General features: G+C 47.4%; 2 protein-coding genes across 2 annotated transcripts in view; both read right to left on the bottom strand.

The window, feature by feature from the left end:
- Positions 1-21,689, bottom strand: part of LOC144148382 (uncharacterized) — a 100,430-nt gene extending 78,741 nt beyond the window's left edge. Inside the window, exons 1-2 of the mRNA XM_077679924.1 lie at positions 21,178-21,689; positions 20,373-20,779 (exon numbers count right to left, since the gene is read on the bottom strand). Coding sequence (XP_077536050.1) covers positions 20,373-20,779; positions 21,178-21,689 — 919 coding nt within the window. The remainder of the gene's footprint in view (positions 1-20,372; positions 20,780-21,177) is intronic.
- A 27-nt stretch (positions 21,690-21,716) lies between these two features.
- LOC144148381 (uncharacterized) lies at positions 21,717-23,357 on the bottom strand. The gene has a single exon (XM_077679923.1). It carries the CDS (start codon positions 23,355-23,357, stop codon positions 21,717-21,719), a length of 1,641 nt encoding a protein of 546 aa, XP_077536049.1.
- Positions 23,358-25,828: the final 2,471 nt, after the last annotated feature.

Genomic DNA, 25,828 nt, shown 5'->3' with positions numbered 1-25,828 from the left:
CGTACTTGGTTCCTTTCAGTTTTTTTTAATTGTATTATCGATAGGCCCGCAGCAATCCGTGACTACACAGCTACCGTATGGGTGGTATTTACAACTATGCTTTAAGAAAAGAAGCAATACAGATTTAAAAATCCGTAAACACAACGGCGGAGCGTTTGTGCCAGAGCACACAGAAGCCGTTGCCGTTCACGGCCGAAGTCTACGGTAATACACTTTGAAAAATAAAACCATATTGAAGGCAGATGATAAACACAATAACTGGACTATTCATCGCTAACTACTACGAAAAAAAAACACACTTAATCAGCGCGCAGACACCAAAAGCAGCGAGTGTTTGCACGCCAAGAGCTGGCCAATACGCCGCACGCGCGGCGGCTGGATGACCTTCGTGCGGCGGTGGCGCCTGTAGTGGCGCGCGCGGTCCCTATATGAAGCGAGCGCCGAAGTTTCGTGACCAGTAAAGCATTGAAAGACTCTGGCTACAGGAAGGAACGAGGAACGAGCTATCGTTCCTGTTTTAGAGGAATGAGTACAACACTACCGGACACTTTACAGAGGCGTTGTCACCTAAGGCATTAGTCACCATATCCCAGCCGTGGTACTAGCCCGATGTGCTAATCGCATAATTTTAGCTTGAGACGCTCATTGGCTACTGCAACAATTTCCAGCTGAAACGACTACGTTTATGTAACTGACAGGGCTGTTGCCTGAGTCTTTATTGCAGGAACCAATGCATAGACTATTTTGCAGTTCGGATAACTTTCTGCCTCTTCGATAGAAGCTTTCATTTTCATTGCCTCTGACAGCATTCCCGATGGATATGCACTTATAACGCCGGCAGCAAAATTCATTCGTAAAAGTCTTATAGTACCGGTATGCCTTGTCTCTTTCTCTTCCTGAACAGCCTTTCAAGCCACCGTAAACGTGGCCACTAAGCCCACTGTCCTATCTCAAAGCGTTGCTGACGCTTCTATTTCCCGCGATAAGGCCGTTGCAGTTCTCACTCTGTTTTCTCTCCTCAGGCACACATAACCACGAATGAAAGCCTTTGCGCTTTTTATTCACTAATACACTCATTTCTGCCTCCCCAGATCTAGAATACGAGCTATGAACCGCGTTTACTAAGCACCAATCATCATTTCTCTCTTTCTCCTGTTCTCTTAGAGATACGTGCTTGCAAGCCATCGCATGATAACGGCGATGCCCTGTCCTTTGTCGCCCCCATTTTGGTGTGTCCCCTTATGAACAAAAATTGAAGGATGGCCGCTCCGCATGCCTCTTTGAACAATTTAATTTTCCCGGAAGGCCATTGGATCACGAGGAGGGACATCTTTCGTTTGATCCTGCAATTTTTACGTGTCACAAGCCTCAGCCAGTCATGGTGAATTCCCGCGCATAGCGGTAAAAAGGTGCTGATCGGGTGAGCAATTGCCGGCATACCACGCAAGGCTAGGTCCACCCGTCCATAAACATCATCACCACCACCACCACCACCCATAAAACGTCTTTGATATGATCAAGCGGGATATCATCAGGCCTTCTTCGAGATATCGGTCGTCACCTGTTCTGCATCGCAACCAAGACTTACGGATGGCTTTTTGCGTCGACTATAGAGCTCGTAACGTGAGAACTCCTGAAAAGGCCTACCCCAGCCAACCTACTGCCGAAGCTCTCAATACCTTGCAAGGAGCCCTGGATTTCTTTCGTCTTGAGCACCGGTGATGATAGTAAAAATTTCTAGGCGCTAGGGCGACAAAGTAAAGTCCACCTTCGTTTCACGTATGGTTTATTAAACCTAACTTGATGTTATTTGGAAAATCCAATGTGTTGCTTCCTTTGATAGCGTTATTTAGGATATTTTAGAGCCGGAATAAATTGGAAGACTTGTTTGTGATATCTCCACCGCATTGTATTCCCTTCGAGTTTTGACAAACCTCTTCACAATCCCGATAAAGATTTGGGGAGCTTTGGCAACGCTAGGTTTCAGCTAAACACGAAAAGTGTCGTTTCCCAAGCAAATCATTACATTCTCCTAGATATTGACAAAATTACGCCGCAATCAAATTTTCCCTGTCTCTTCGGCAGAAAAACCTCCTAAGTTTCCTTGGCTTGTCGGAATTCTTTCTTAGGTCCGTGTCTTAGTTCACCAAAATTGCGTCACGACGTAACCGGCTAAAAGCATCTTCACCCATATTTACATGAGCGGATGAGTGCCAAGGTGAATTCCAGTCATTCAGTTGTTCGTTGGCTTCCGACTCTTTTTATCGTGAATATGTTGGCTTCGAAAACCTGACGATAGGAGCAACACGTCATCTGAAATAGAATGTGTAGCCATTGCGCGGTCCGTCCCCGAAAATTCGGTCGTACCTGTATTGGCGTCATTTCTCGCATGTGACTGAGCATAACACCCCTTGCGGGTTCTTGGAAATGAATAATTTGTCGGGTGGCATCGTTTTCTCGGTGCACCGGCTACAGGCGTATGATTTCCCCATTGTGTACAAGTCTTGAAGAAAGCATGTGAATCCCGTTTTGAAGTATCCTGGTCTCCACCAACAAGTTTTGGCAATGCGTCCTTCTGACCTTTCTCGAACGAGTTAACAAACTGGCTCCCTCGGACGAGAGAATGCAAAGTACTGTGATAAAATAGATAACGTTGACGGGATATTGCAGCCTACCGACAATCCCTATAGATAAAAACTGGAAGAATTTCGCCTAGCTATTGTACTCTATAACACTTTAGCTGTTATCCAACCAGCGACAAATCATTTCGGCGTTCTTAGTTCACTTCAAAATCCAATCACAGCATCTTTGAATGACCGCACTACCACTGGCCTTCTGGGGTTAATAAAACAGTACGACTGTATCATGAGTCGGTACATCTGGCCTCGACTCTCCATGAGTGTCCCCAAGTGCGTTGCGTCCTGTTCTGTTTTCTGACACGTAAAACGAAGGCAACCGTGCCCACAGGTCTACTACAAACCATTCCATGTCAATCCTCTGTATTCAACGTGGGTGTGATAGACTTGTAAGTACGTTTATCTGAGTATGAACAAGTTGCCGATGATGGTTACTATGTTGGACCATTTCACCCCGTATACCGAATCTGCGTTCTTCTGAACCGGCTGCGCATCGAGGGTAACTATTTTTCTCGAGGAACGTATTCTTGTGATCCGACCTTCTTACGTTCTCCTTAGTGACCGCGAATAAATGTGCCTGGCAAGGGGAGTCTCTTAATTTTGGGGTTGTCGACGAGTTTTCTGATGAAGAGGTCTAGCCATAAGACAAAAAAGCGGCTACAATGGGCATTCTTGCCTGACGCCTCTATGAATTGCAATTACACCCTGTACCACACCATTAATGACCAGGTTATTGAATAAATTATTATACAATTTTGGAGAAGCTGAACAAAATCAGAAGGACACCCATATGCCTGATATATGGCAAGCAGGTATGGATGATTGACCCTATCATATGCTTGTCTTGGTCTAAAGAGACACACAGGCCGGCAATACCAGGTTGGTGCGTATGAGCTAGTATAGATCGAGTTAGGCTAAGTGCCGATAAAATATTCCTGTATCCCTTTCGTGCCAAGCACAAAGATTTTAGAAAAAATGGCCACAAGTAATAAATTTTGTGTATTTACCCCTTCGTAATGATGCTTCGGCAAGTAAAAATGGAAAGCTCATAGTATTTTACACAGAAAAAAAACCCACACGTATGTGTGGACTGGGTTCCTATTCGTATGATCAGCGGGTAGTAAGAATACAAAAAAAAAACGGCGTCAGGCGCAGAAAAACCTAATTTTTACGTGCTATTTATAAATTTTATACTGTTTCTAGGAGTACTTATATTATAAATAAGATTTTTTGAAAATAAAAATTAAGAACTTTTAATATTATAAATATAATTATAATAATATTATTATCACCTGTAATTACGGAACTAGTGCAGGATTAAGGCGCAAGAAAACATTACCTTCGAGGCAGCACAAAACCGGGAATGAATGAGACACCAAGAAAGCAAGAAAAAATATTTATTGCTAGCGCTGCAGCGCGCGAGCCCGCCACCCTGTACATCCCATCAAAATTTTAGTGACGACGAAGGCCCAACCATTCATATGTGTGGCTGAATTGTTCAAGCGTGACCACGGAACGCGCACGAAGGGAACGGTTGTATTTTTTAGACGATCGCGTTTTTCCAAGTCCTGCAAGAAGTGTCTTAGGCTTTTTATTCACAAATTACAACAATAGCAAAAACAAATATCGGTTTTCTTCTTGAAGGCGGCTAGCGTGGTCGCGCCGGCTGGGGCGCCGTTTGTAATGTGCGATTTCTCGACCCTTGGTGGCAAAATGAGTGAACTACCGGAACCAATAAAGTCTCGCAATAGTTCGCAGCGAATACCCAGGGCTGTGAAACAGAAACCGAAACAGGTGCAACTTAGTAAACGAGTTTTTTTACTTACAAGTTTGTGTGGGCTAGGCCTTAGGTGTATCGGACCGAGCCAACCTTTTGGAGGGCTAGAAGTTGGCCGTCAAAGATTCAAAACGTACTTAACAGGGGGTAGTCCTCGGAAGGAGTGTATGCCCAAAATCATATTTTCAATTGATTTATCTGGCCGTTGCTACTAACAAAAGAAAAAAAACCGAAAGAAAGCCACAAAAGTATGCAACAAAGCTTTTTAGAAAGTTAAAATTCTTAAAAGATGTATAACAGCGTCTTAATTTTTTGTAATGATTTTTATTTCAAAAAAGTACTTACTAACATAATTTATTTTTAGGTAATAAAATTGTTAATTTTATACAGTAATAATACTTGAAGTATCACCTTGTGGAAAGCTTTTTTACACGTTCAGAAAAGTATGGAAGTGATAAAAATCTGAACATCACTTTGTTTCCATTGAAGGTCGGAAGAAGGCATTTCCCATTATGCAATGTTTACTTTTAACGGAAAACACCTCTAATGCCAAAATCCCGTTCTTTAGAAAAATGCTTGCGTTGGCGAGCTTCAAAACAGGCGTATTAGAAACACCCGCGTTCTTTTATGGGAAGTTACGAAGGAGAAGGACTAAAGCTTCTTGGCATTATTACGCTTTCATCCTCTCTAGCAAAAGTACGACCGAACTCTTTTATACTGAAGCGTTCCAGGGGTAGCCGTAGATATGATAATTATACAATAGCGGCATGCTGCGGCTAAGAAATGATGAGCGCAATCTGCGGCATTAGCTGTTATGCCCGCAACCAGGTACCGTCTACAATAACGCAATTTTGTTAAGGACAGGTTGCTCAGACGTTCTTAGAAAACTTCCAATGTTAATAATTAAACCTGGTTTGCCCCCTTTTTATTGGATGCGACGCTGAGAAGAGCATCTCTTCCCGGCGGCCCTCCTGTCCTTCCTGCGTCGTCGTCGTCCGCGTCCGCACAGCTGCGTCTCTCCTCCGCTCACCCCCTCTCCTCTCTCCGATAGCGAACATTCTCGCCCAACATCTGCGGGCGCGTGGCGCAGCGCACTCTCCTCCGGTGGGCAACGCTGCGCGCGGCCAAAGCGCGCTTTGAGCATGTGCAGCGCCCTCTCTCTCCGCCGTCTCCTCTCCTTCGGGCGCGCTGCGCATATAAGCGGAGTGCCGCGCTCCGGCCGGTCTCTCAGTCGACGGTCGTCCGCGTAACGCTCTCTCTCTCTCTCTCTCTCTCTCGCATTACCCGACGATTGCTCACGCAATTCGAGTAATCGACCCAACGAAAACGCACAATGGAACCCCCTTCAGCGTAGCATCACACCAGGGTTCCCGCGAGAGGAGGTGGACGTAATTTGTTTTCAAGCCAGGTGGACGTTTCAAGCCAGGCGTCTTGCAGCTCTTCTCTGTTTGCAGGCGAATATGGAGGCGTTTATCGCTGAAATGTTCCGTTTTAGGCATGCGTAGACTTCGGGGATAGATGCACAAGCTCGCATACTTCAATATAACGGATGTTATGGTGAGAGATGAACTGAACACTGGATAAGGTAAGTCACCCTATTGCTTGTTTGTTCCTACTTCTACCTCAACACTGAGAGATTTCAACTTGCGATGACAGGCGTGCAACATGTTTTGGGCTCACAGACGTACAGCTATTTCGGCCACCAGTTTTCCCTAGTGTGCTGTGGAAAGCAGCAGTAAACAATGTTTGTGTGGCTGTTGGGATCTTTTCTCTAGCATTCGACATCTTCATTACCGCACATTTGAAAGGACCGATGCCACGTCTCAACCAAGTTGTTTGTGGATGACGACTCAACTTTGGTTGAAATCATTGTGCTTCAGTCCAACTCTACATACTTGTGCACTGTTTAGTAAGAATAATGCCGCAGGCAGGGAAATCGAACACTCTACAATCCTGAAATTTAACACAAACATAGCTTCTTAATGTTTTGTGAGCAGCTATTGTAGCGCCCGGCAAAATTCTTCGATAGGGACTAGGTTCTACCACGTCGTTAGTCTCATACACTCTTGTGAAATGTGCAGATCTAACTAGATGGTTCTGAAAGCATAGTACTGAGACATGACTTCGTAGGCAAAATACGGCGGCAATCGTTCAGTCTTGGCTCATCTGTGCTTGTCTCTTTGTTGCTTGTTCCTTCATGCTTGTTATTTTTTTGATTTGCTGCAGAGCACAAGTTCGCACCAACAAACCCCCTTTCTATATGAACTTCGCTTTTGTCTTCATTGTTTCATAATACTTCTGCCTCATTAAAAAAAGCTCAGATTTTTAAGCTGGCTGAAACCATAGGTGAATACAAGGTGTAGAATGCGAGCAAGTAGGAGCAGTAACCTTGAAAATTAGGTAAAAAAAGTTAAGACGACGGGTTGGCAGTGCGGTTGGTCGGTCTGCCTGATGAAGTTTAGTGTATGGGTTGACGTACGCGTAAGTTCTTTCATGACCGGCCAAAAACTATCATGGGATCTGCTGACGCGCCCGTCAAGTTTTAAGGCACAATATATAGGAAAAACTACCGTCTTTCTTGTAACCTAAAACGTTGCCCTAACGCTAGAGCACTAGTGATCCACACTACATCTGGGGTCTTAGTTTGGTTAATAGAGAAAAATAAGGCGGAGGAATACTGTAAAAATTTTATTGTTGCTCGTGTGCGTCCTAATGTTAAAACAGTTGTACGGATTTTTATTGCAAGGAATCGTACAACAAAGAAATATTGACGCGGTAATGTCTATATTTACTTGTGAATAGGAAAAAATATTATGCGGGTATTTTCAAATAAATGTGTTAGATTGAATGGTACAGCAAATTTAAGTAAAAAAGCTGGCAAAAAATGAGTGAAAAAATATTCTTGTTAATCGAAGTCTCAGTGCTTTTACTTCACCTATAAGCCACAACCTCACAATTAGGAATTTCATGAAGGGGGCCACATACAGTAATATTTTGCACAGTCAGCTCTGTGCCAAATAGAACAATGCATCGATAATGCGGTATGTGCATCTCTCAGGGCAGTGAGTTAGTCAAACAAAAAAATTGTGTACGTTTTAAAACTAAGGGTTGAATGCGACACTACTGCGATGGTGTACTGATGCGTGTGCATGGTGCATCTAGCGTCCTGTTAGCACACACCCACAAATAAATTATCTTCGTAGCAGATTGTTGGCAGTGGTCCTCAGGTCGCAGTTTAACGTAGGAGTCATTTCTGCAGCTTGTATTTGTAACTCGGCCATTACACCTCACATGGATTTTCAAACTTGCCTTGAGGTTCTCTGTTACTGGGATGCCCGGATTGTTTTGTCCGCTCGCGTTCACGTGTCTCTCAAAATAAACCACGTGAAAACACGCCAGAATCAGCTGTAACCGGCTTCCCAAACTCGGCGTCCTTAGCTCTAACTTGGCGTACTTTCTCTCAAACGCAGGCGCAAACGCACATGAAATGCAGAGGAGGACAGCACGCGACAGATCACCCACAATTGCTGGGTAGAGTGTTCTGGAAAGTAGAGCTGCCGGAAGCCGGTCGCTTTCATGACGCGCATGCTCACGGGGGGTCGGTATTTTCTTCGGTATTTTATGCGAGGTCCTCACGCATCGAAAGGCAAGGCATATATTTTAACCACGCTAGGCGCTCCTCACGTGTGCTCGGCTGTGCTTGTTTTCTGGTAACTCTAGATGGCAGAACTAAAAGCTTAAAACCTCTGCTGTTAACGATCAATAGGAATGTGCCGCTAATAAAGGCTATCATTACGCCGACATTTATTTCGTCGTAATAATTATTGAGTTCACACTGTAGTTCCAAAAGTTACAGAATTCTCGCTTGCCGTCTACACATAGCCATGTGCAGATGGAGTACGGTTAGAAAAAGCAGTACTATATAGCGAAAGAAATTGGGCTACAATTAGCCTCTAAAATAGACTTCGAAAATACTTCTCGTACCAACTACTCGTCGTAATTACGTATTTGAGAATGCTGTTCTAATTACTGCTGAATTACCACCTGCCATGTTTCCACGAACGATTCATGGAGAGGCCTATTTCAGCTGCTTGAATAAAACTCTTGTCTCTGCAGTATCTTTCGTTAATCAGTTAAGATGTAAGATGTATTTATGTAAGATGGATGTAACATGTAAGACGGCCCCAAAATAAAACGCATCACGTCAGCTGCCCGATGAACTATCGGTGCGACAACTGACAACCCGCGCCTGCTGTTGAGATAGATATGTGGGTATTCGGGTACATCTCCTAACTATAGGTATTTACTTTCTGGATTTTGGCTGCCATGCTTCGGTTCTCTCAAATGTTGCACCGTGCGGTTCCTTAGGCATCCGACGAGCGAGCCGCATGATTTGTGGCAGCATGCGGCATTCGCTGAGTCTGTAGTACCTGCAGCTGCGATATAAGCTGGTCAGGCGTCTTTTATTGGTAAGCATTTTTTGCCGGATACCTTTAACATTCACTCACTAACATCTGAATCTGCACAACAATGCAGAAATGGCATAGTAACGCATTGATTCGTTTATATATAAAATTATAAAAGCAAATGTTAAACCGGAAAAGACAGGAGATAGAAAATATAATATATAAACACGAACTAAAAATGAAAACTTGTCCTATACATCGATATCACGAGACGAAGAAAAAATATTCACTGAAGGAACAAACGGAAAGCGGTATAAAAAATAATGGAAGCCAACCGAATATGAAACATCCTGCAGTAGCCCAATACGCACAGTTGGCAAATTTAACACGTTTAGTCGCTCTAATATTGTTATAAAATGTACAATACTTAGTAAGGTAAACTAAGGTAGAATTATAATTAGCGGCGCAGTAATGATTGATAGCGTAGCAATGGTTGATATTATCCCTTCCGTTGCACAGCGACCAGAAACCATTTCAGTCACGCACAAATCTTTATCGTCGAGTTGCTCCAGCGCAAAATTACTCAAGAGCCAATACAACAATAAATGTCCTAGACCATTTCTTCTAACGACTACGACGGTTGAACGCGAACCTTTCTAGTGATAAATTCTTTGGTTAGGCTATCTCACACTGCCAGTACGTGCTGCTCTGGGCGTAATCCCCACTTTTATACGGTGGTCACAGTACTCTCGGGTTTGCACTCCGTAGGCCTCACATCTGGGTTTCGGGTGGCCAGCGCGAATCGGTACCTGCTATTTGGCGTTAAGGGAGCACGGTTTTGAGTGGATGCCTGTTGGGGTGTTAAAGACCAAGATCTCACGCTAGGCATAACGTAAGGCTTAAATGCAGAGCAAGGCCATTCTCATCCCAGCGGCTGCCTTGACCGATGTGCCTGATTCATGCCCACCATTCCTGAACCAATAAAGTTTGTATCTTTATATCTTCGTCATCGCATGGGTAACGGCTGTTGATCTTCACGTCACTACCTCCCGTTCGGCCTACTTACGTCGCGCTGGTGCGCCTACGCCAGTTCTACCACTGCTGCACATAAACCTTTAGCGGAGGACGTATCAGAGCTCTCGTCAAGCTTCGCAGGGATGCGGCTTAATTTTGCTACACTTCATTCACAACCATCATGGTCATCAGTGAGAACGTTGGGTTTCCTGCAGGTCGTATTCGCGATACAGACATCAGTGCGAACACTAAAACTTCACTTTAATTAACGAGATCCTAATGCCCGTACTAACTTGAAGTTTATTATGAACTCTTAGGCGACGTCGACACGGGCGGAAAGTTGCCGCTACTTCAAATATTAGTGGCGCTCACTCGGCGTGCGGCACAAGACGCCACCGGGCCGGTCGTTCCACACAAACTCAGCGCTGTCAATTAAGTTACGAAAATTAATTTTCAGTGGCTGACAACCGAAGGACCTGCATGCTACTGCGCTATCTCGACAGCAAGCCCTGACCGGATGGTGTCAGGCGGGTGGTTTTCGGGCACTTCTCTCTTAGCCTGTTTTAATTTTGGGGGGCCCGTGAACACCGCGGCGAGTCGCGGGTACGCAACCCCCTCTGCGGCAGCTGACCGCCGGCGGGACGTAGTCAACTGCGCTGTTTCAGCAGATATCAAAGGCGTGGAATCAAGACTAAATATCCAAATCCCCTCTATATAAATGAAATTGGGAATACGTTTTCTACGGCATTCTTCTCTATTTCAGCACGCCTAACCAGAGCCGTTATGCATCAGTCGTTGTTGATGTACCTAGCAGCTGTTAAATACCCTCCTACTATGACCTGTTCATGTACTTGCAATTTTGACATGTTGTCTACGCCCCAGCAGTATCATCAATAGCTTGGCTATAATGTGTCGTTTGAAGGGGCTACCTTCTTCGTTATCCAATCACCATGCAATATGATTCCGACTGTATCGCTCCTACGCAGGTTATTGCGAAATATAATTTTGATTTCATTGATTGTAGGGTTTAACGCGCCGACGCAACGCAGGCGATGAGGCGCGCCGTAGTGGAGGGCTCCGGATTAATTTTGACCACCTGGGGATCTTTAACGTGCGCCGAAATCTCGTACACACGGGCGTTTTTGCTTTTCGCCTCCATCAGAAAAGCGGCCGCCGCGGCCGGGAATCGAACCCGCGACCTCGTGCTCAGCAGCGCAACGCCTTAGCCACTGAGCCACCGCGGCGGGTTATTGCGAAATATAAACCCGCATTTCATTGCTTAAATAAATGAACAATGCGGGTACGTGCGTTGTATGCGGTACCTTTGCTGTTGATTGCTAGAGATGCATAGCGCGTTCCCTCGTAATGGGCGAGGTCCGAAACCACCCTAAGAATGGTTAATTCTGTTGAGATTCCCCTAATTTCGAAATACATGACTAGAAAACAGCAGCAGCAACGTCGCAGCGATCAATGAAAGATTTAATTTCGTCTGTTAGGCACGCAGTCGCAATGTTAGTGATAGGGCAGCACAAAACGAAGTGAGAATGTACGAGTAAGTTGAATGTTTTAACGCAGCGGGATAGACGAGTGTCGATAAGATTTTCTGGAACCTTATCCAAGAATTTAAGAATAGATATGGGCCGAAAATCATCCATAAAGCACGCGTCACCTTTTTTTATTAACGGAAGAATTTTTGCTCATTTCAAAACTTGTGGAAGTGATCCGGTTTGAAAAATTAAGTCGAACATACAAGCCTACATAGAACAAAAGCGAAAAAGAGCGACAGCAAAAGCGGATTGTGAGGGTTGTCTCTTTTCCTTGGCATTCCTATTTTTGTTTATTGATTGATTGTAGGGTTTAACGCGCCGACACAACGCAGGCGATGAGGCGCGCCGTGGTGGAGGGCTCCGGATTAATTTGGACCACCTGAGGATCTTTATCGTGCGCCGAAATCTCGTACACACGGGCGTTTTTGCTTTTCGCCTCCATCAGAAAAGCGACCGCTGCGGCTGGGAATTGAACCCGCAACCTATTTTCGTTTAGCTGTTATGAATCTGTCGTTCTTGCTCTATATAGCCTGTGTTGTATGTTCAAGTACTACAGCCTATTCCCGCACCTGCAAATTCCACTTTCTGTCTCAACGCTGGCAGTTTCGTAAATAATTTGGTTATAACGTGTCATTGAGATGGGCTACCTTCTTCGTATTGGGATGTTCAGATTACAAGGCAATGGGATTTCCCTTGTAACTCTCCCACACAGATTAAGCGACTGATAAAGCCACTTTTCACAGGCGAAGTGAATTACCTACGTATGTGCGTGCGATTAATGTGGAACAATTGATGTTGGTTGCTAGTGTTCCGTAGAACTTTCCGTCGCAATGGGCGAGAACAGAGATAATCCGGAACAATGATAAATTCGCTTCAGAACCCTCTGATTTAGAACAAAAAGATTACGCGACCCAAGACGGACCGCAATCTGTTTTCAGTTTGGCACGCTGCTTACAAGTGCAAACGTTTGCCTGTCGCAAGTGGATAGCCGGTGGCGGCGCTGCCAAATTAAAAAGATGACAGGTGGTTCAGTATTCAAATAATGCAATACGGTGTTTTAAAAACCAACATCAAACAAAAAACTTTCGCCGCATCGGCAGTCCGCTCGAATTGTTTCCGCCTGCACGCACATTTCATTTCATTTCCTTTATTGCATCCTTAAAGGCCCGAGGGCATTACATAAGGGGGGGCAACAAATATGCTGTGAGGCTGTACAATTCAATATGAATAAATTATTATAAACAATACAGTTCTGAATACGCATATGGTAGTTTGGTCAAGAATGACAACAAAAACGAATCAAACAACAAACAAAAGAAACGTTTTGACTGGGAATTAGAGTACAAACAACTTGGCAAAAAAAAATTATACATACAGTACGCTGGTAGGATATATCTACAGCCACGGGTTATTGGGTGGAATCAAAGTGGGATTCCAATTTTGCGCGGAATTATGTGCGGTCAGGTGTGGCAACAATGGTGTCGGGGAGGTGATTCCGGAGTGTAATTGCTTGGGGGGAAAAGGAGTCGTTCATTGCGGATGTACGGCCGTTGATTCGTGCAATAGGGTTAGAATGGTTAATGCGAGAAGAAGTTCTGTTAGGGGGCTGTAAAAGTTCGTGTCTTGATTTCGGGCGGAAAAAGAAACCGCAGGAGGCATACGCGTGAGATGAGGCGGCGTGACGCGAGAGATGGCAGTTCGATTGATTGTTTTAGGGCGGTGACGCTGATTTCTCTGGAGAACTGTGAGGTTATAAAGCGGGCTGCGTGGTTTTGGACTGATTCTAGTTCGTTAGCGAGATATGCCTGGGACGGATTCCAAATGGACGATGCGTATTCGAGGTTTGGGCGTACGTATGTTAAGTATGCTAGTTTTTTAACGTCAGGAGGTGCAGATTTTAGATTACGGAGCAGAAAACCAAGCGTGCGCAGATCGTCTGAGTAGATGGACTGCACGTGCGGCGCAAATGAAAGAGATGGGTACATGTGCACACCGAGATACTTGTATGAGGAAGCCGAATCGAGTGGAAGCGAATTGATAAAGTAGGTATGATGAACAGTGGCGCGCTTACGGGAAAATGACATCGATTAGCATTTGCTTAGGTTTAACGGCATTGATGAGTCTTGGCACCATAGCGCAACTGTGTCGAGGTCTTGTTGTAGTATAGTACTGTTTTCAATGTTGTGAATGGGGTAGTATATGACACAGTCGTCTGCAAATAGTCGTAGTTTTGTTTCAATATTTGTGGGCAGGTCGTTTATAAATATTAAAAATAGAAGAGGTGATAAGCCTGCGCCCTGAGGGACGCCTGATGATACGTTAGTTAAAGAGGAGTAATGTATATTGGCAGAGGTGAATTGTTTACGGTTAGAGAGGAAGTGTTCAACCCAGGAGACAATATTCGGTGCAATGCCAAGTGAATGAATTTTGCTAAGTAATAGATTATGTGGTACGCGATCAAAAGCTTTGGAAAAATCAAGGAATATGGCATCAATCTGAAGGTTATCATCCATGCTTTTTAGTAGGTCGTGGGTAAACTCGGCCAATTGGGTCTCGCATGAGAAGTTCTTTCGGAAACCGTGCTGGTGGTTATACAAGAAATTTATTGATTCAAGGTGAGTCGCGATGTGAGAAGATATAATGTGTTCCAGTAATTTAGAAGGAATGCTAGTCAGGGAAATCGGGCGGTAGTTTGCTGGATTAGTTCGCTCTCCTGTTTTAAAGATCGCTACTATTCGGCCTATCTTTCGCTTGTTCCAATAGACTGCATGAAGATGAGGCAAAGAATCTGACTAACAACTGTGACGGTGTTAACTAAAAGTTTGGTGGTTATTTGGTCACATCCTGGCGCTGAAGATATCTTAAGACCAGTGATTAGTTTAACGATTCCTTCAGGGTTAAATGCTATTTCGGGGGATACAGCGCCGGGGGAACGGGTAGGTAGTCGTGTGGACTGTGCAGTGTTAGGGGTAGAAAATACAGATGAAAAGTAGTCATTTAAGGCGGTTGCAACCTTTTTGCGTCCATTGGTTCTCCGTCTGGGTCTAGAAGATCTATGTTAGTACTTTGATTTTTTGGAGAGTGCATGCGCAAGAATTTAGTAGGATTTGAGCGGAGGACAGATAGTAGGTCACAAGAAAAATATTTATCTTTGGCTTTTTGTAGTTCCTTAATATATTTTTTGGCGCACAGGTGATATTTTTCACATGCTGAAAGGTTATTGCATTGACTGGCGGTCCTGTAAAGACGTTTTTTTTCGATTTAAGAGACTTTTCAGTTGTTTGTTGAACCAGTGATTATTGGAATCCGATTTTACGCGGATGGTCGGAATATACTGTTTTTCTAAGTTTAGTATCGTGTTTTTGAACATCTGCCAGTTGGCGTTTACTGAATGGGTTTGATATGATCCGCGCAAACTGTCAAGAAAGGAACTAAGTTTGTCATTGATAGCGTCAAAATTTCCTCGTTTGTAATCAGTTATGAATTTTTCAGTTGGAGACCTTCTAATCAGAGGTAGAGATATGCAGTTGTGGATAAGGTTATGGTCGCTGAACCGAGGGAGTACTGTTGTGCGCTTTATGTCATCCGGGCTTGATGTTAGAAGAAGATCGAAAGTGATATCGCCTGTTGTGGGGCATGTTATAGCTTGGTGTAGGTAAAATTTAGCGTCAGATCAAGGAATTGCTTGGATTGATTGATTGATTGTAGGGTTTAACGCGCCGACGCAACGCAGGCGATGAGGCGCGCCGTAGTGGAGGGCTCCGGATTAATTTTGACCACCTGGGGATCTTTAACGTGAGCCGAAATCTCGTACACACGGGCGTTTTTGCTTTTCGCCTCCATCAGAAAAGCGGTCGCCGCGGCCGGGAATCGAACCCGCCACCTCGTGCTCAGCAGCGCAACGCCTTAGCCACTGAGCCACCGCGGCGGGTGAATTGCTTGGATTCGTTAGACGGGGATGCACTAGGGGTTGATAGTAAAGGCAAATTTATTTGAGGGAAATTAAAATCACCGAAAAGAAAAATAGGGGCTTCCGAAAACTTCTCTTTAATCCGGGTGAGTGAATTTGAAAGAAGTATGGAAAAGTCAGGTTCAGAGCACGGTGTAGGAATATTCCTACACCGTGGTTCAGAGTCAGGCGGCCGGTGACAGATGCCAAAAATTGCCTTTAGGGCAACGTTTGAGACTCGCACCCTGGTTAGTTCTAATGTGTCGTCATGAGTGATAAGAGAAGATGATAGATTGTTTCTAATAGCCATGAGCACGCCTCCACCCCGACGATTAATGCGATCATGGCGATATAAAGTGAAGCCCATGTTAGGCGGGAAGATTTCGTGGTCTAGTACGCCTTCATGTAACCGCGTTTCCGTTAGAACGACAATGTCGGCTTCTACATCTTCGATAAAACTATGTAGTCTGTCGAGTTTAGGCAGCACGCTTCATATATTAGTGAAGGCAACATTTATATTTAACGTTGATGATCGGATTGGTCGAGAGTTAGAGGTACAATGGACAGAGGGGCGTCATTCGGTGGTTTTATTGCTCACACCTGATGATTCATCAGCTAATGGAAAAGAAAATTAGGGGCTTCCGAAAACTTCTCTTTAATCCGGGTGAGTGAATTTGAAAGAAGTATGGAAAAGTCAGGTTCAGAGTCAGGCGGCCGGTGACAGATGCCAAAAATTGCCTTTAGGGCAACGTTTGAGACTAGCACCCTGGTTAGTTCTAATGTGTCGTCATGAGTGATAAGAGAAGATGATAGATTGTTTCTATTAGCCATGAGCACGCCTCCACCCCGACGATTAATGCGATCATGGCGATATAAAGTGAAGCCCATGTTAGGCGGGAAGATTTCGTGGTCTAGTACGCCTTCATGTAACCGCGTTTCCGTTAGAACGACAATGTCGGCTTCTACAGCTTCGATAAAACTATGTAGTCTGTCGAGTTTAGGCAGCACGCTTCGTATATTAGTGAAGGCAACATTTATATTTAACATTGATGATCGGATTGGTCGAGAGTTAGAGGTACAATGGACAGAGGGGCGTCATTCGGTGGTTTTATTGCTCACACCTGATGATTCATCAGCTATGGCATGCACAGTCTGTTTTTGGTTGATTTCTACAATTTTGTCGCCATTCTGGTCGTACATGTAGCACTTTTTGTCCACGTGAAGTCTGTCGAGATTCAGTTTAAATGCGCATTTTTGGGGGCGGATGAACTGCAACAGCTTTGACCGCCAATGCGGGTGGCAGCTGCGAAGTCCTCCCTAATGGCGAAGTCTGTGTCTTTAAGCATGCGACCGCAGCTCAAAATGCGTTCCTTCGTTTTGTAGTGGGCTAGTTTAACGATGATAGGTTGAGTTTTGTTTTCTGAAAAGGTCCCGATGCGGTGCGCGCGTTCCATCGCACCCGGTTCAAGAGTAAGTTTAAGCTTGTCGGCGCAAAACATGGATATCTTTTGCTCCGACTCTTCCTATGTTTCCTTTATGTTGTCTTTTATACCAAGAAAGAGAAGGTTGTTGCGTCGTAGGCGGTTGCTAGCGTCAATAGTTGCGGCTTTGAGCACAGAAATTTCGCGGCTTATGTGGGATGAATCGTTATTATCACTAGGGTTGTTGGTTTGGGGCTCTGGTTTTTCTAGGTTTTCGAGTCGGTTGATAATTGAAGAAATTTGTTTTTCCTGGGCAGCTTGGGCAGTTTTAAGGCCGTCTATCTCTGATCGAATAGTTTCTAAATAGTCCTCGACGCGTTTGATAGAATCTAAGACTGCGACTATTTCACTGCTTCTTGTTGGCCCAGGATTCAGTTCCACGTCACCAGAGAGCAGCAGAATTAATTGAGAAGACAGACCAAAAGCAATCGCGTCAACACACAAGTTCAATATACTACGCAATTTAAAGTCGCTGGGGCACGACACAGCAATAAGGAAGCGATTACTGCTTCTACATGATTTACAATTGTTCAGATAACTAACCTGCAAAGTCAGAAGTGGGTTGAGCATGGTGTGGCTTGCGGTGTCGTGCCCCAGGCTGACGACATCGGCGGAGCGGTTTTGTAGCGACGACACCGGCTATGTGACCGGTGATGGCATCGATGGGATTGGTTGCCAGCCGTATGTGGGCCACTGGGCTGGTTTTGGCAGAGCAGCGGGATCCGGAGCGTCAAGGGGCGGGCCAGTTTCCCAGGCTAAGTTCCTGGGTGAAGGGGGGTAGGATGCTCCAGGCTTGTCTTGAAGGGACGGGCACACACCGGTGGCGGCGAAGCACACCAGCATCTGCAAAGTCAGAAGCGGGTTGAGCATGGTGTGGCTTGCGGTGTCGTGCCCCAGGCTGACGACATCGGCGGAGCGGTTTTGTAGCGACGACACCGGCCATGTGACCGGTGATGTCATCGATGGGATTGGTTGCCAGCCGTATGTGGGCCACTGGGCTGGTTTTGGCGGAGCAGCGGTATCCGGAGCGTCAAGGGGGGGGCCAGCTTCCCAGGCTAAGTTCCTGGGTGCAGGGGGGTAGGATGCTCCAGGCTTGTCTTGAAGGGACGGGCACACACCGGTGGCGGCGAAGCACACCAGCATCTGCAAAGTCAGAAGCGGGTTGAGCATGGTGTGGCTTGCGATGTAGCAAATGGCCAGCCACTGATCAATTTAGGAGAAGTGACTGCGTTGATTGTTGCTGACGGCCTAGCATTCCGCCAAACCTCCATTGTCCCTCACCTCGAGAGAGAACGCATTCTCCTTTGGAATGAGTTTCTGGTCACATCGAAAGCCATTACTGGCAGGGGTACGAACACCTTTCAGGTGCCTAAGCGTCAGAGACATTCGAAGATTAGCCTTGTAAAGCAGACCCACATTGCAGCAACATCGCGGAAGCTTCTAATGGTCAAGTTTTCTAGCTCACCCCAATCGGAAGAAGAGGTACAGATGGAGGTTGGTGGAACGCGCTTGCTATTTGAGCGACAAACCGTTCTTCCCGAACCAGCGGTATTAAGCTCAACGGAACGAATATTCTACGTTCTCTTGACGAACTGTTCAACGCAACCTGTTATCCTGACTCCTGGCATGACAGTGGGATTGGCTGAAGTCGTCTCCGACATCACAGAGTTAGACATCAGCGCTGAATAAGCAGAGAATATATTCCGCTGTACTACTTTGCCGTATCCGGAGGATATCGAGGAACCAGCGTTCGACCCTTGCAGTGAAGCTCAGCATCAGACCTTAAACTTGAATGCATTTCATTGAGCCTTGGTTCAACGCTGACACATAGCCAGTTCGAACAAGCCAAGGAGCTCCTCGCAGCAAATCTTTGAATGCTTTTCACAACCAGTACGGATGTTGGGAACTGTTCTGTTGAGGAACACACAATACCGACCTGAGACGCAAAACCAATCGCACAAGGCGCTCACCCACTATCTCCGGTTCAACGCGACATCGTGAAAGCAAGGAACAAGGACCTAATTGATGCCGAAATAATTGCACCATCCAGAAGTCGATGGGCACCACCGTTGGTATTGGTAACAAAAAGAGATGGCTGGATACGCATTTGTGTCGGTTACCGGTGTAGTAGCGAATATGTGTAGATCCTTTCGGTCGCTGTCGTCGTTCAATAAACACCACTACTCGTTCGAGTGCAAAGGAAAACAACTGGATTTCTTTATAGAGAAGTACAGAAGGTTACAGCGTTCTGTCTTACATGCTTTCAACGAACCAACTGGCCCCCCGCTCCCCTCCACCGCGGTCCCTTCTTTCGAGGGAGAGGGGGCCACGTTCCCCGGTGAAACAAGAACCATATGTGGCGCGCGCGCGGACCCCGCCGGTGGTCCCAGTTGACAGCCCCAGGCGGCGGTGGCGCGCGCTTTGCTTCGTCCATTCCCCGCTTCTGCGAGGTTTCTGTCTTCTTCGCGTTCTCAGACTGAATCGTCACAACACACTCCCCACCGAATGGGCTCAAGCACATTCCATCTCTAGCGGGTAAACGAGCTGTATTGGGCGCGTTAACATTACGCCGAGTGGCACTCTTACTGTGCACGAGCGCACTTTACCATTCCGTCCCTCAAAAACCTTTTCGATCCTTCCAAGCTTCCATAGCAAGCGTGGTACCGGCTCCTTAATGAGCACGAGCTGGCCCACTCTGGGAGGTGGCGACTCCTTCCTGTCGGTAGCATAGGCCGATTTTAGCTCTCGCATGTACTTGGCTCCCCATGCCACCCAGAATTGGTTCAACCGGCGTTTTCGGCGCCTCCAGAGCACGCGGAGTGCCTCGGGCGTCGAAGCAGGCTGCTGCGCGACTTCCGTCGGCAGTGTAGTTAGCCGCCTCCCAGTGAGAAAGCTGGCCGGTGTGAGGGGGTGCCCTCTCCCACGTCACTGTATACATACGTGAGGGGACGGGAATTTATCACCGCCTCCACTTCTGTAAAAATGGTGGCCACTTCGTGCCAGCCCAAAACTTTCCTCCCGATCACTTTCTTCAGTGCCCCTTTCACTGAACGCACCAGCCTTTCGTAAAAGCCTCCCCACCATGGTGCCCGCTCGACAATGAATTTCCACTCTATCCCTGCGCTAGAAAAGTGGTCGATCACGTCTGGATGTCGCAACACATTCCACAGTTCGAGCAGTTCTTTGGTGGCGCGCTTGAATGTCAAGGCATTGTCCGAGTACACGACGCTACACAGCCCTCTCCGGGACACAAATCTGCGGAGAGCTAACAAAAAACTCGCAGTTGTCATGTCATGTACCAGTTCTAAATGCACAGCTCGCGTAACCGCACAGGTGAATAGCACTATATAGCCCTTACGCGTGACACCATTGTCTCTAACATAAAGTGGGCCCGCAAAGTCAGTGCCGATCACTTCGAAAGGATCTGCTCTGGTTGTCCGATCATTCGGCAGAGGTCCCGTTGGCGCGCACCCCGGTGTAGCACTGAAACGCTGACACGTCGCACATGCACGCACCACCTTTTTCAGGAGTTCTCTGCCTCGCAGAATCCAGTATTTCTCACGAAGCTGGACGACGGTGTCTCTCACTCCTGCGTGCAGAACCTGTCGGTGGGCGTCGATCGCCAGCAGCGCTGAATATCTGTGCTGTTTGGGCAAGACGACGGGGCTTCGCTCGTCGTAAGTCATGTTTGCCGAGTGAAAGCGGCTCTTGATCCGAAGCACTCCTTCGTCGTCGATGAAGGTGATGAAGTCTCGGAGGGGAGAATCACGTGGACACTTGGTTTCTTCGGTCACACATTTGAGGTCAGCCGAGAACGCCGACTGCTGCGCCTTTCTCAGCCAGTGTGTTCGCGCTGCTTGGATCTCCGTCGCGGTCAAGGGTCCCGATCTTTTTTCCGTGGACTTCAGGTTGTAGAGGAAGCGGAAAATCCAAGCGGTCGTTCGGTTGACCTTGGACGCCGAGCTGAATCTGGAAATGTCGAGCATTTCCGCAGATGGCTCCGTGGCAATCTCTAACACATCAGCCCGTTGTTGCCGCTCCTCAAGGTGGTTTGTGGGAGCTCAGTGCGTTTTTCTTTCGGCCAATCCGTCGCCAGCAATGACAACCATTCCGGCCCTCTCCACCAAAGATCCGATGACACCAGTTTCGATGCCCTCAAACCTCGTGTCATCAAGTCGGCAGGATTGTCCTTCCCAGGGCAATGATGCCATGTCGCGTCCAGAGAATGGCTTTGGATTTCTTGCACGCGGTTTCGGACGAACAATTTCCATCTGCTCGGGTCTCCCGTTATCCAATGCAAGGTAATCGAGGAATCGGTCCAAAAGTGAACCTCGTTCACTTCGATCTCGAGGCACGTTTTGACGTACTTATACAGCCTCGCGGCTATCAAGCCGGTCATCAGCTCAAGCCTGGGCAAGGTGACCTCTTTCAGTGGCGCCACTCGGCCTTTTGCCAGAAGCAGTGTCGTCGTTGTGGCTCCAGTGTCGTCGATAGTTAAGAGGTAGACTACAGCTCCGTAGGCCACCGTGCTGGCATCTGCGTAAATGTGCAGCGCTCGATGGGTCACGTTTCCCAAAAGCTCCGTGGCGTAATACCTCGGCACGCTGATTTCCTTCAGGTTCGCAAGCTCATCGCACCAAGCGATCCATTCCTTCAGTAGCTGCTCTGGCAGCACGTCATCCCATCGAAGGTTGCGTTTCCAGATCTCCTGAAAGAGGATTTTGGCCTTCACGACAAATGGTGACAGGAGTCCGAGAGGGTCGTATAATCTGGCTGTCGTCTGGAGAACGAAACGTTTTGTGTCTCCTCCGCGCTGTGCGAACTCGACCACTTGGTCCGGAGAAAAGATCAGGCAGTCCTGCTTGGGTTTCCAAGTCATTCCCAGCACTTTCAGCACGTTCGCTACTTAGCCCAAGTTTCTTTCAACGCCGCCGTTCTCTTCAAACATTCCTGTTAGAGCTGCACTAATTGAGCCCCACTTGTGGAGCCTCATGCCTGCCAGCATGAATATTTCGTTCGCTTCGGCATACAGTCGCTTCGCCTCTGCCTCGCTGGCCGCCCCAGTCAACAAATCGTCAACGTACACCGATTTCCTTAGCGTCCGTGCAGTGCCTGGGTAGGCGTTCTCCATAGCTTGGAAATGGTGCTGAAGGGTAGCGGCCAGCAAGAACGGACTTGCAGTCGTTCCAAAAGTCACCCTCGTCATTCGCCAAGTCTCGATTTCCGGAATTGGTTCATTTGGTCGCGGAGGGTCTTTGTACCAGAGGAATCGGAGCGCGTTACGATCCTCTTCCTTCACTCCGATTTGCAAGAAGGCCTTTTCCACATCCGCGACCAAAGCTATGGGATGTGTCCGGAAGTTCAGGAACAAGGCGACCAGATCCGGATTAAGGTTCGGGCCGCTTTCCAAGCTGTCGTTCAGAGATTTTGAGTTTGCACAGTGGGATGAAGCGTCAAATACAATCCTTAGCTTTGTGCTGCTGCGGTTTTCTCGTACTACAGCCTGGTGGGGCATGTAATACAGCACCTTCGCTGCTCCTTCATCGCTACCTTCGTCATCAACCCTTTCTGCTATTCCACTGTTCTGATAGAACCGAATTGCCTGATCGTACTCTTCGAGGAGACCTTTGTTTTTTGACAGTTTTTTCCTTACGCTCTCCATTCTGTTTAACGCCACCTGCTTGTTGTCGGCGAGCCTCACGTCAGCCTTCCAAGGGAGGGCAACTTCGTATCTGCCATTCGACTGAGTGATGCTGGCTTCAAAGTTTCGCCTAACATGTTCCCCCGGAGGGTCGTTATCCAAGGCGTCGATGACTCCGGCACTTTCGAGTTCCCAAAAGCTCCTTAGAAGCGAGGAAGACTCGAGATCTGGCGCCGTTGCCTTCAGCACGATCGCTTGGGAACAATTCATTCTGCTTGTGCGTGACCCCGTTCGTCCCTGGACTGCCCATCCGAATACGGATTCCACCGCAGTCAAACTTTCCGTCAGTCGGTGGATCCGTCCGGTCATCGCAGTCCAGTAGTGGTCGGATCCCAGCAGCAAGTCAACGTCTCGATCGCTCTGTCCACTCAAATCGTCCCCAACTGAGAGGCCAATCTCCTCTAACTTGATCAGAATGTTTTCATCAGGGCTGGGAAGGTCATGCTCACAGATCTTGGGCGTTTCTAGCGAGTCGATCTCAATTTTTTTGTCATTCAGTCGGCTTCTCAAGGTTACCAGAACCCTCCGAAAGGTGCGTTCTTTGCTTTCACCTCCGAACACGCCAACCGCCAGAATCGCCGTTCCGAGGAGTTTGCAGTTGAGTTCCCGTGACAGCTTTTCCGTTATGAAGGTGCGTTGGCTGCCGGTTTCAAACATTAGCCTGGCCAACTTCATCTGCCTGCCACTCTCAACCCATGCTGTTACGGTTTGCAATAGAACGGCTGGTCTCACGCTGCCCTTTTCTGTAGTCTGGAGACTGACAGGCTCGTTCGGATTCTTCTCTTTTTTCGTGTCGTCCGATCGGTCAGAGATCCGTTTAGGCGGAGTGTAATGCGGGTCACACATGCTGGTAGCGTGCCGGCCGTGACACTTGCCGCAACTCAGTACGCACGTGCACATTCTCGCTGTATGATGCGGCATTGTGCACCTAAAACACCTCCTGCCTTGCTGCAACATGCGTTTCTTCTCTGTCAGAGGGATTTCTTCGGTGCAGTCTTTTGTGGCATGCCTTTTTGAGTTGCACAGAAAGCATTCCATCCCTTTAACTGTGCAGTGCAGCGCGGCAGCTGATGGTTGTCGTGACTTCACAAACTGCTGTGGCTTCTTGTCACGTTCATGCGTAGGGAAGCGAGATGGAGGCTTACCAGTTCCATCAGGTCGCTCGATGATGGAATTTTCCAGGGTCTCTACCTCGATGCGGAGAAAGTTCAAAAGGTCGCTCAGCAGGCCGAGGTGCACGGCTTTTTTGAAGTCTCGGAGCTGGTATCGCTGCTCGATGTTCCCGCAGGGCTGGCCTCTTCCGCATTTCTCGATGTCACCTTTCTGTTGTAATCCAGGCTGAGGTCGGATGGAAGTGCGCGAAGTAGGCCGAGATACAGCATGGCGCAGTACGACTCCTCTCTCACACCCAACGCCTTCAGGCCTCGGAGGTGAGCTTGGACGTTGTCGTACATGCGGCGCAGTGCTCGGACGTTCCGTGGTGACGAGACCGGTGTTAGGTTCATTAGGCTGTCGATGTGGTCTTGGATGAGCGCCGCCTGGTTTCCAAACCTCTGCCGCAGGATGTCGATGGCGTCATCGTAGCACTCCGATGTTGGCTGCAGACCCCCAATTGCCGCCTCTCCATCTCCGATCAGTGCAGCCCTCAGGTAATTGAACTTTTCCGACGGCGCCAAGTCCGAATTTTTATGAATGGCGGTTTCGAACTGCTCCCAACAAGGCTGCCAATTCCTTCGGTTTCCGTTGAATTTTAGAAGCTCCAATTTTGGGAGTTTGACTTTTGCCGCCGTTGCTGTCCTTGTTCTTGTTGCGTTGCTGTCTTGTTCGGAGTTGCCACCACCTGAGTTATTGTTGCAACTTCGTTTGACCCTGCCTTTCAGTCTCGCCAGGCAGGTTACGATCTTGTCACTGTACTCGATGGCATGAGTGAACTCGTCTTCTGCGTCTTCATCGGTCAGTAAAGGCTCAATTTCCGCGTTCACTTCCTTCAGTTGAGCCTCCACAAGCAGAAGACGTTCTATCAGCACTTCAAGTTCTTCGACACTGGGCGCAGGCAGCGGTAGCAGCTTTTCTGCCTCGCCAACGAGTCGACTTACTTGAGCCCGCAGAGTCTTTCGTTTCTTCTTCTGTAGCTCCATTCCGATCGTCGTCCACGTTCAACGGAGCAGTCGATCCCTGTTGCTCGCCGATGTACTCACAGTTCGGTCATCTTTCAAGATTCCCGGGTTTCGGCACCAAAATATTGTAGTAGCGAATATGTGTAGGTCCTTTCGGTCGCTGTCGACGTTCAATAAACACCACTACTCGTTCGAGTGCAAAGGAAAACAACTGGATTTCTTTATACAGAAGTACAGACGGTTACAGCGTTCTGTCGTACATGCTTTCAACGAACCAACTGGCCCCCCGCTCCCCTCCACCGCGGTCCCTTCTTTCGAGGGAGAGGGGGCCACGTTGACAGCCCCCGGCGGCGGCGGCGCGCGCTCTGCTTCGTCCATTCCCCGCTTCTGCAGGGTTTCTGTCTTCTTCGCGTTCTCAGACTGAATCGTCACAACAACCGGTGCCTCAATGCACTTACGGAAGACACAGTCTATCCTATGCCAAGAATCGAAGACGCATTGCAAGCACTCACTGGTTGCAAATTCTTCTCAGTGATGAACTTGGTTTCAGGCTTTTACAAGATTCCAATGAATGCGGCCGACACTGAAAAAACTGCATTTGTGACTCAATATGGACTGTACGAATTTCTTCGTGTGCCTTTTAGATTGATAGGAGCGCCCTTCACGTGTCAGCGCGCAGTGAATTCAGTGATTGGATACCTCAAGTACGACAACGCTCTAGTTTACATGAACTAATTTGTCTTCTAAAGCAAAGCATTTTAAGAACACCTGAGCCGCCTGCAAGAAGTCTTCGACTGATTTCGCAAGGCTGGACTTAAAGAAGCGTTTTTGGTTTTGTGCATCAATTGTTTACCTTGGACACGTTACAGAAAAGGGAATTCCTCCGGATCCGACGAAACTGGCAGCTGTGAAGAATTTCCCTCCACCAAGGAACGTCCAGGAGCTTCAGTGATTTTTAGGACTGACGTTGTACTTCAGGAAGTTTATACCAAACTACAGCGTTCATGCCACCCCTATGCGCGCGCTGTTGAAAAGGACACTCCATTCCGATGGGAAGACCCACAGCAAGATGCTTACGAAGTGGCTCACGGTGCTTACGGTGGCTCACAAAGGCTTGCCTTTGTGAGCCACCGCCGCTGAAACCATTTTCGGGCGATTTGCGGTTAAACGTTGAAGTGCATACGGGCGCATCGCGGCTGG

This window comes from Haemaphysalis longicornis, unplaced genomic scaffold (assembly GCF_048455015.1).
Source record: "Haemaphysalis longicornis isolate Haplotype H1 unplaced genomic scaffold, Haemaphysalis longicornis Haplotype H1 scaffold_8, whole genome shotgun sequence".
Classification (NCBI taxonomy): Eukaryota; Metazoa; Arthropoda; class Arachnida; order Ixodida; family Ixodidae; genus Haemaphysalis; species Haemaphysalis longicornis.
Note: the sequence above shows the minus strand (reverse complement) of the source record. Positions and strands in the feature narration are given on the sequence as shown.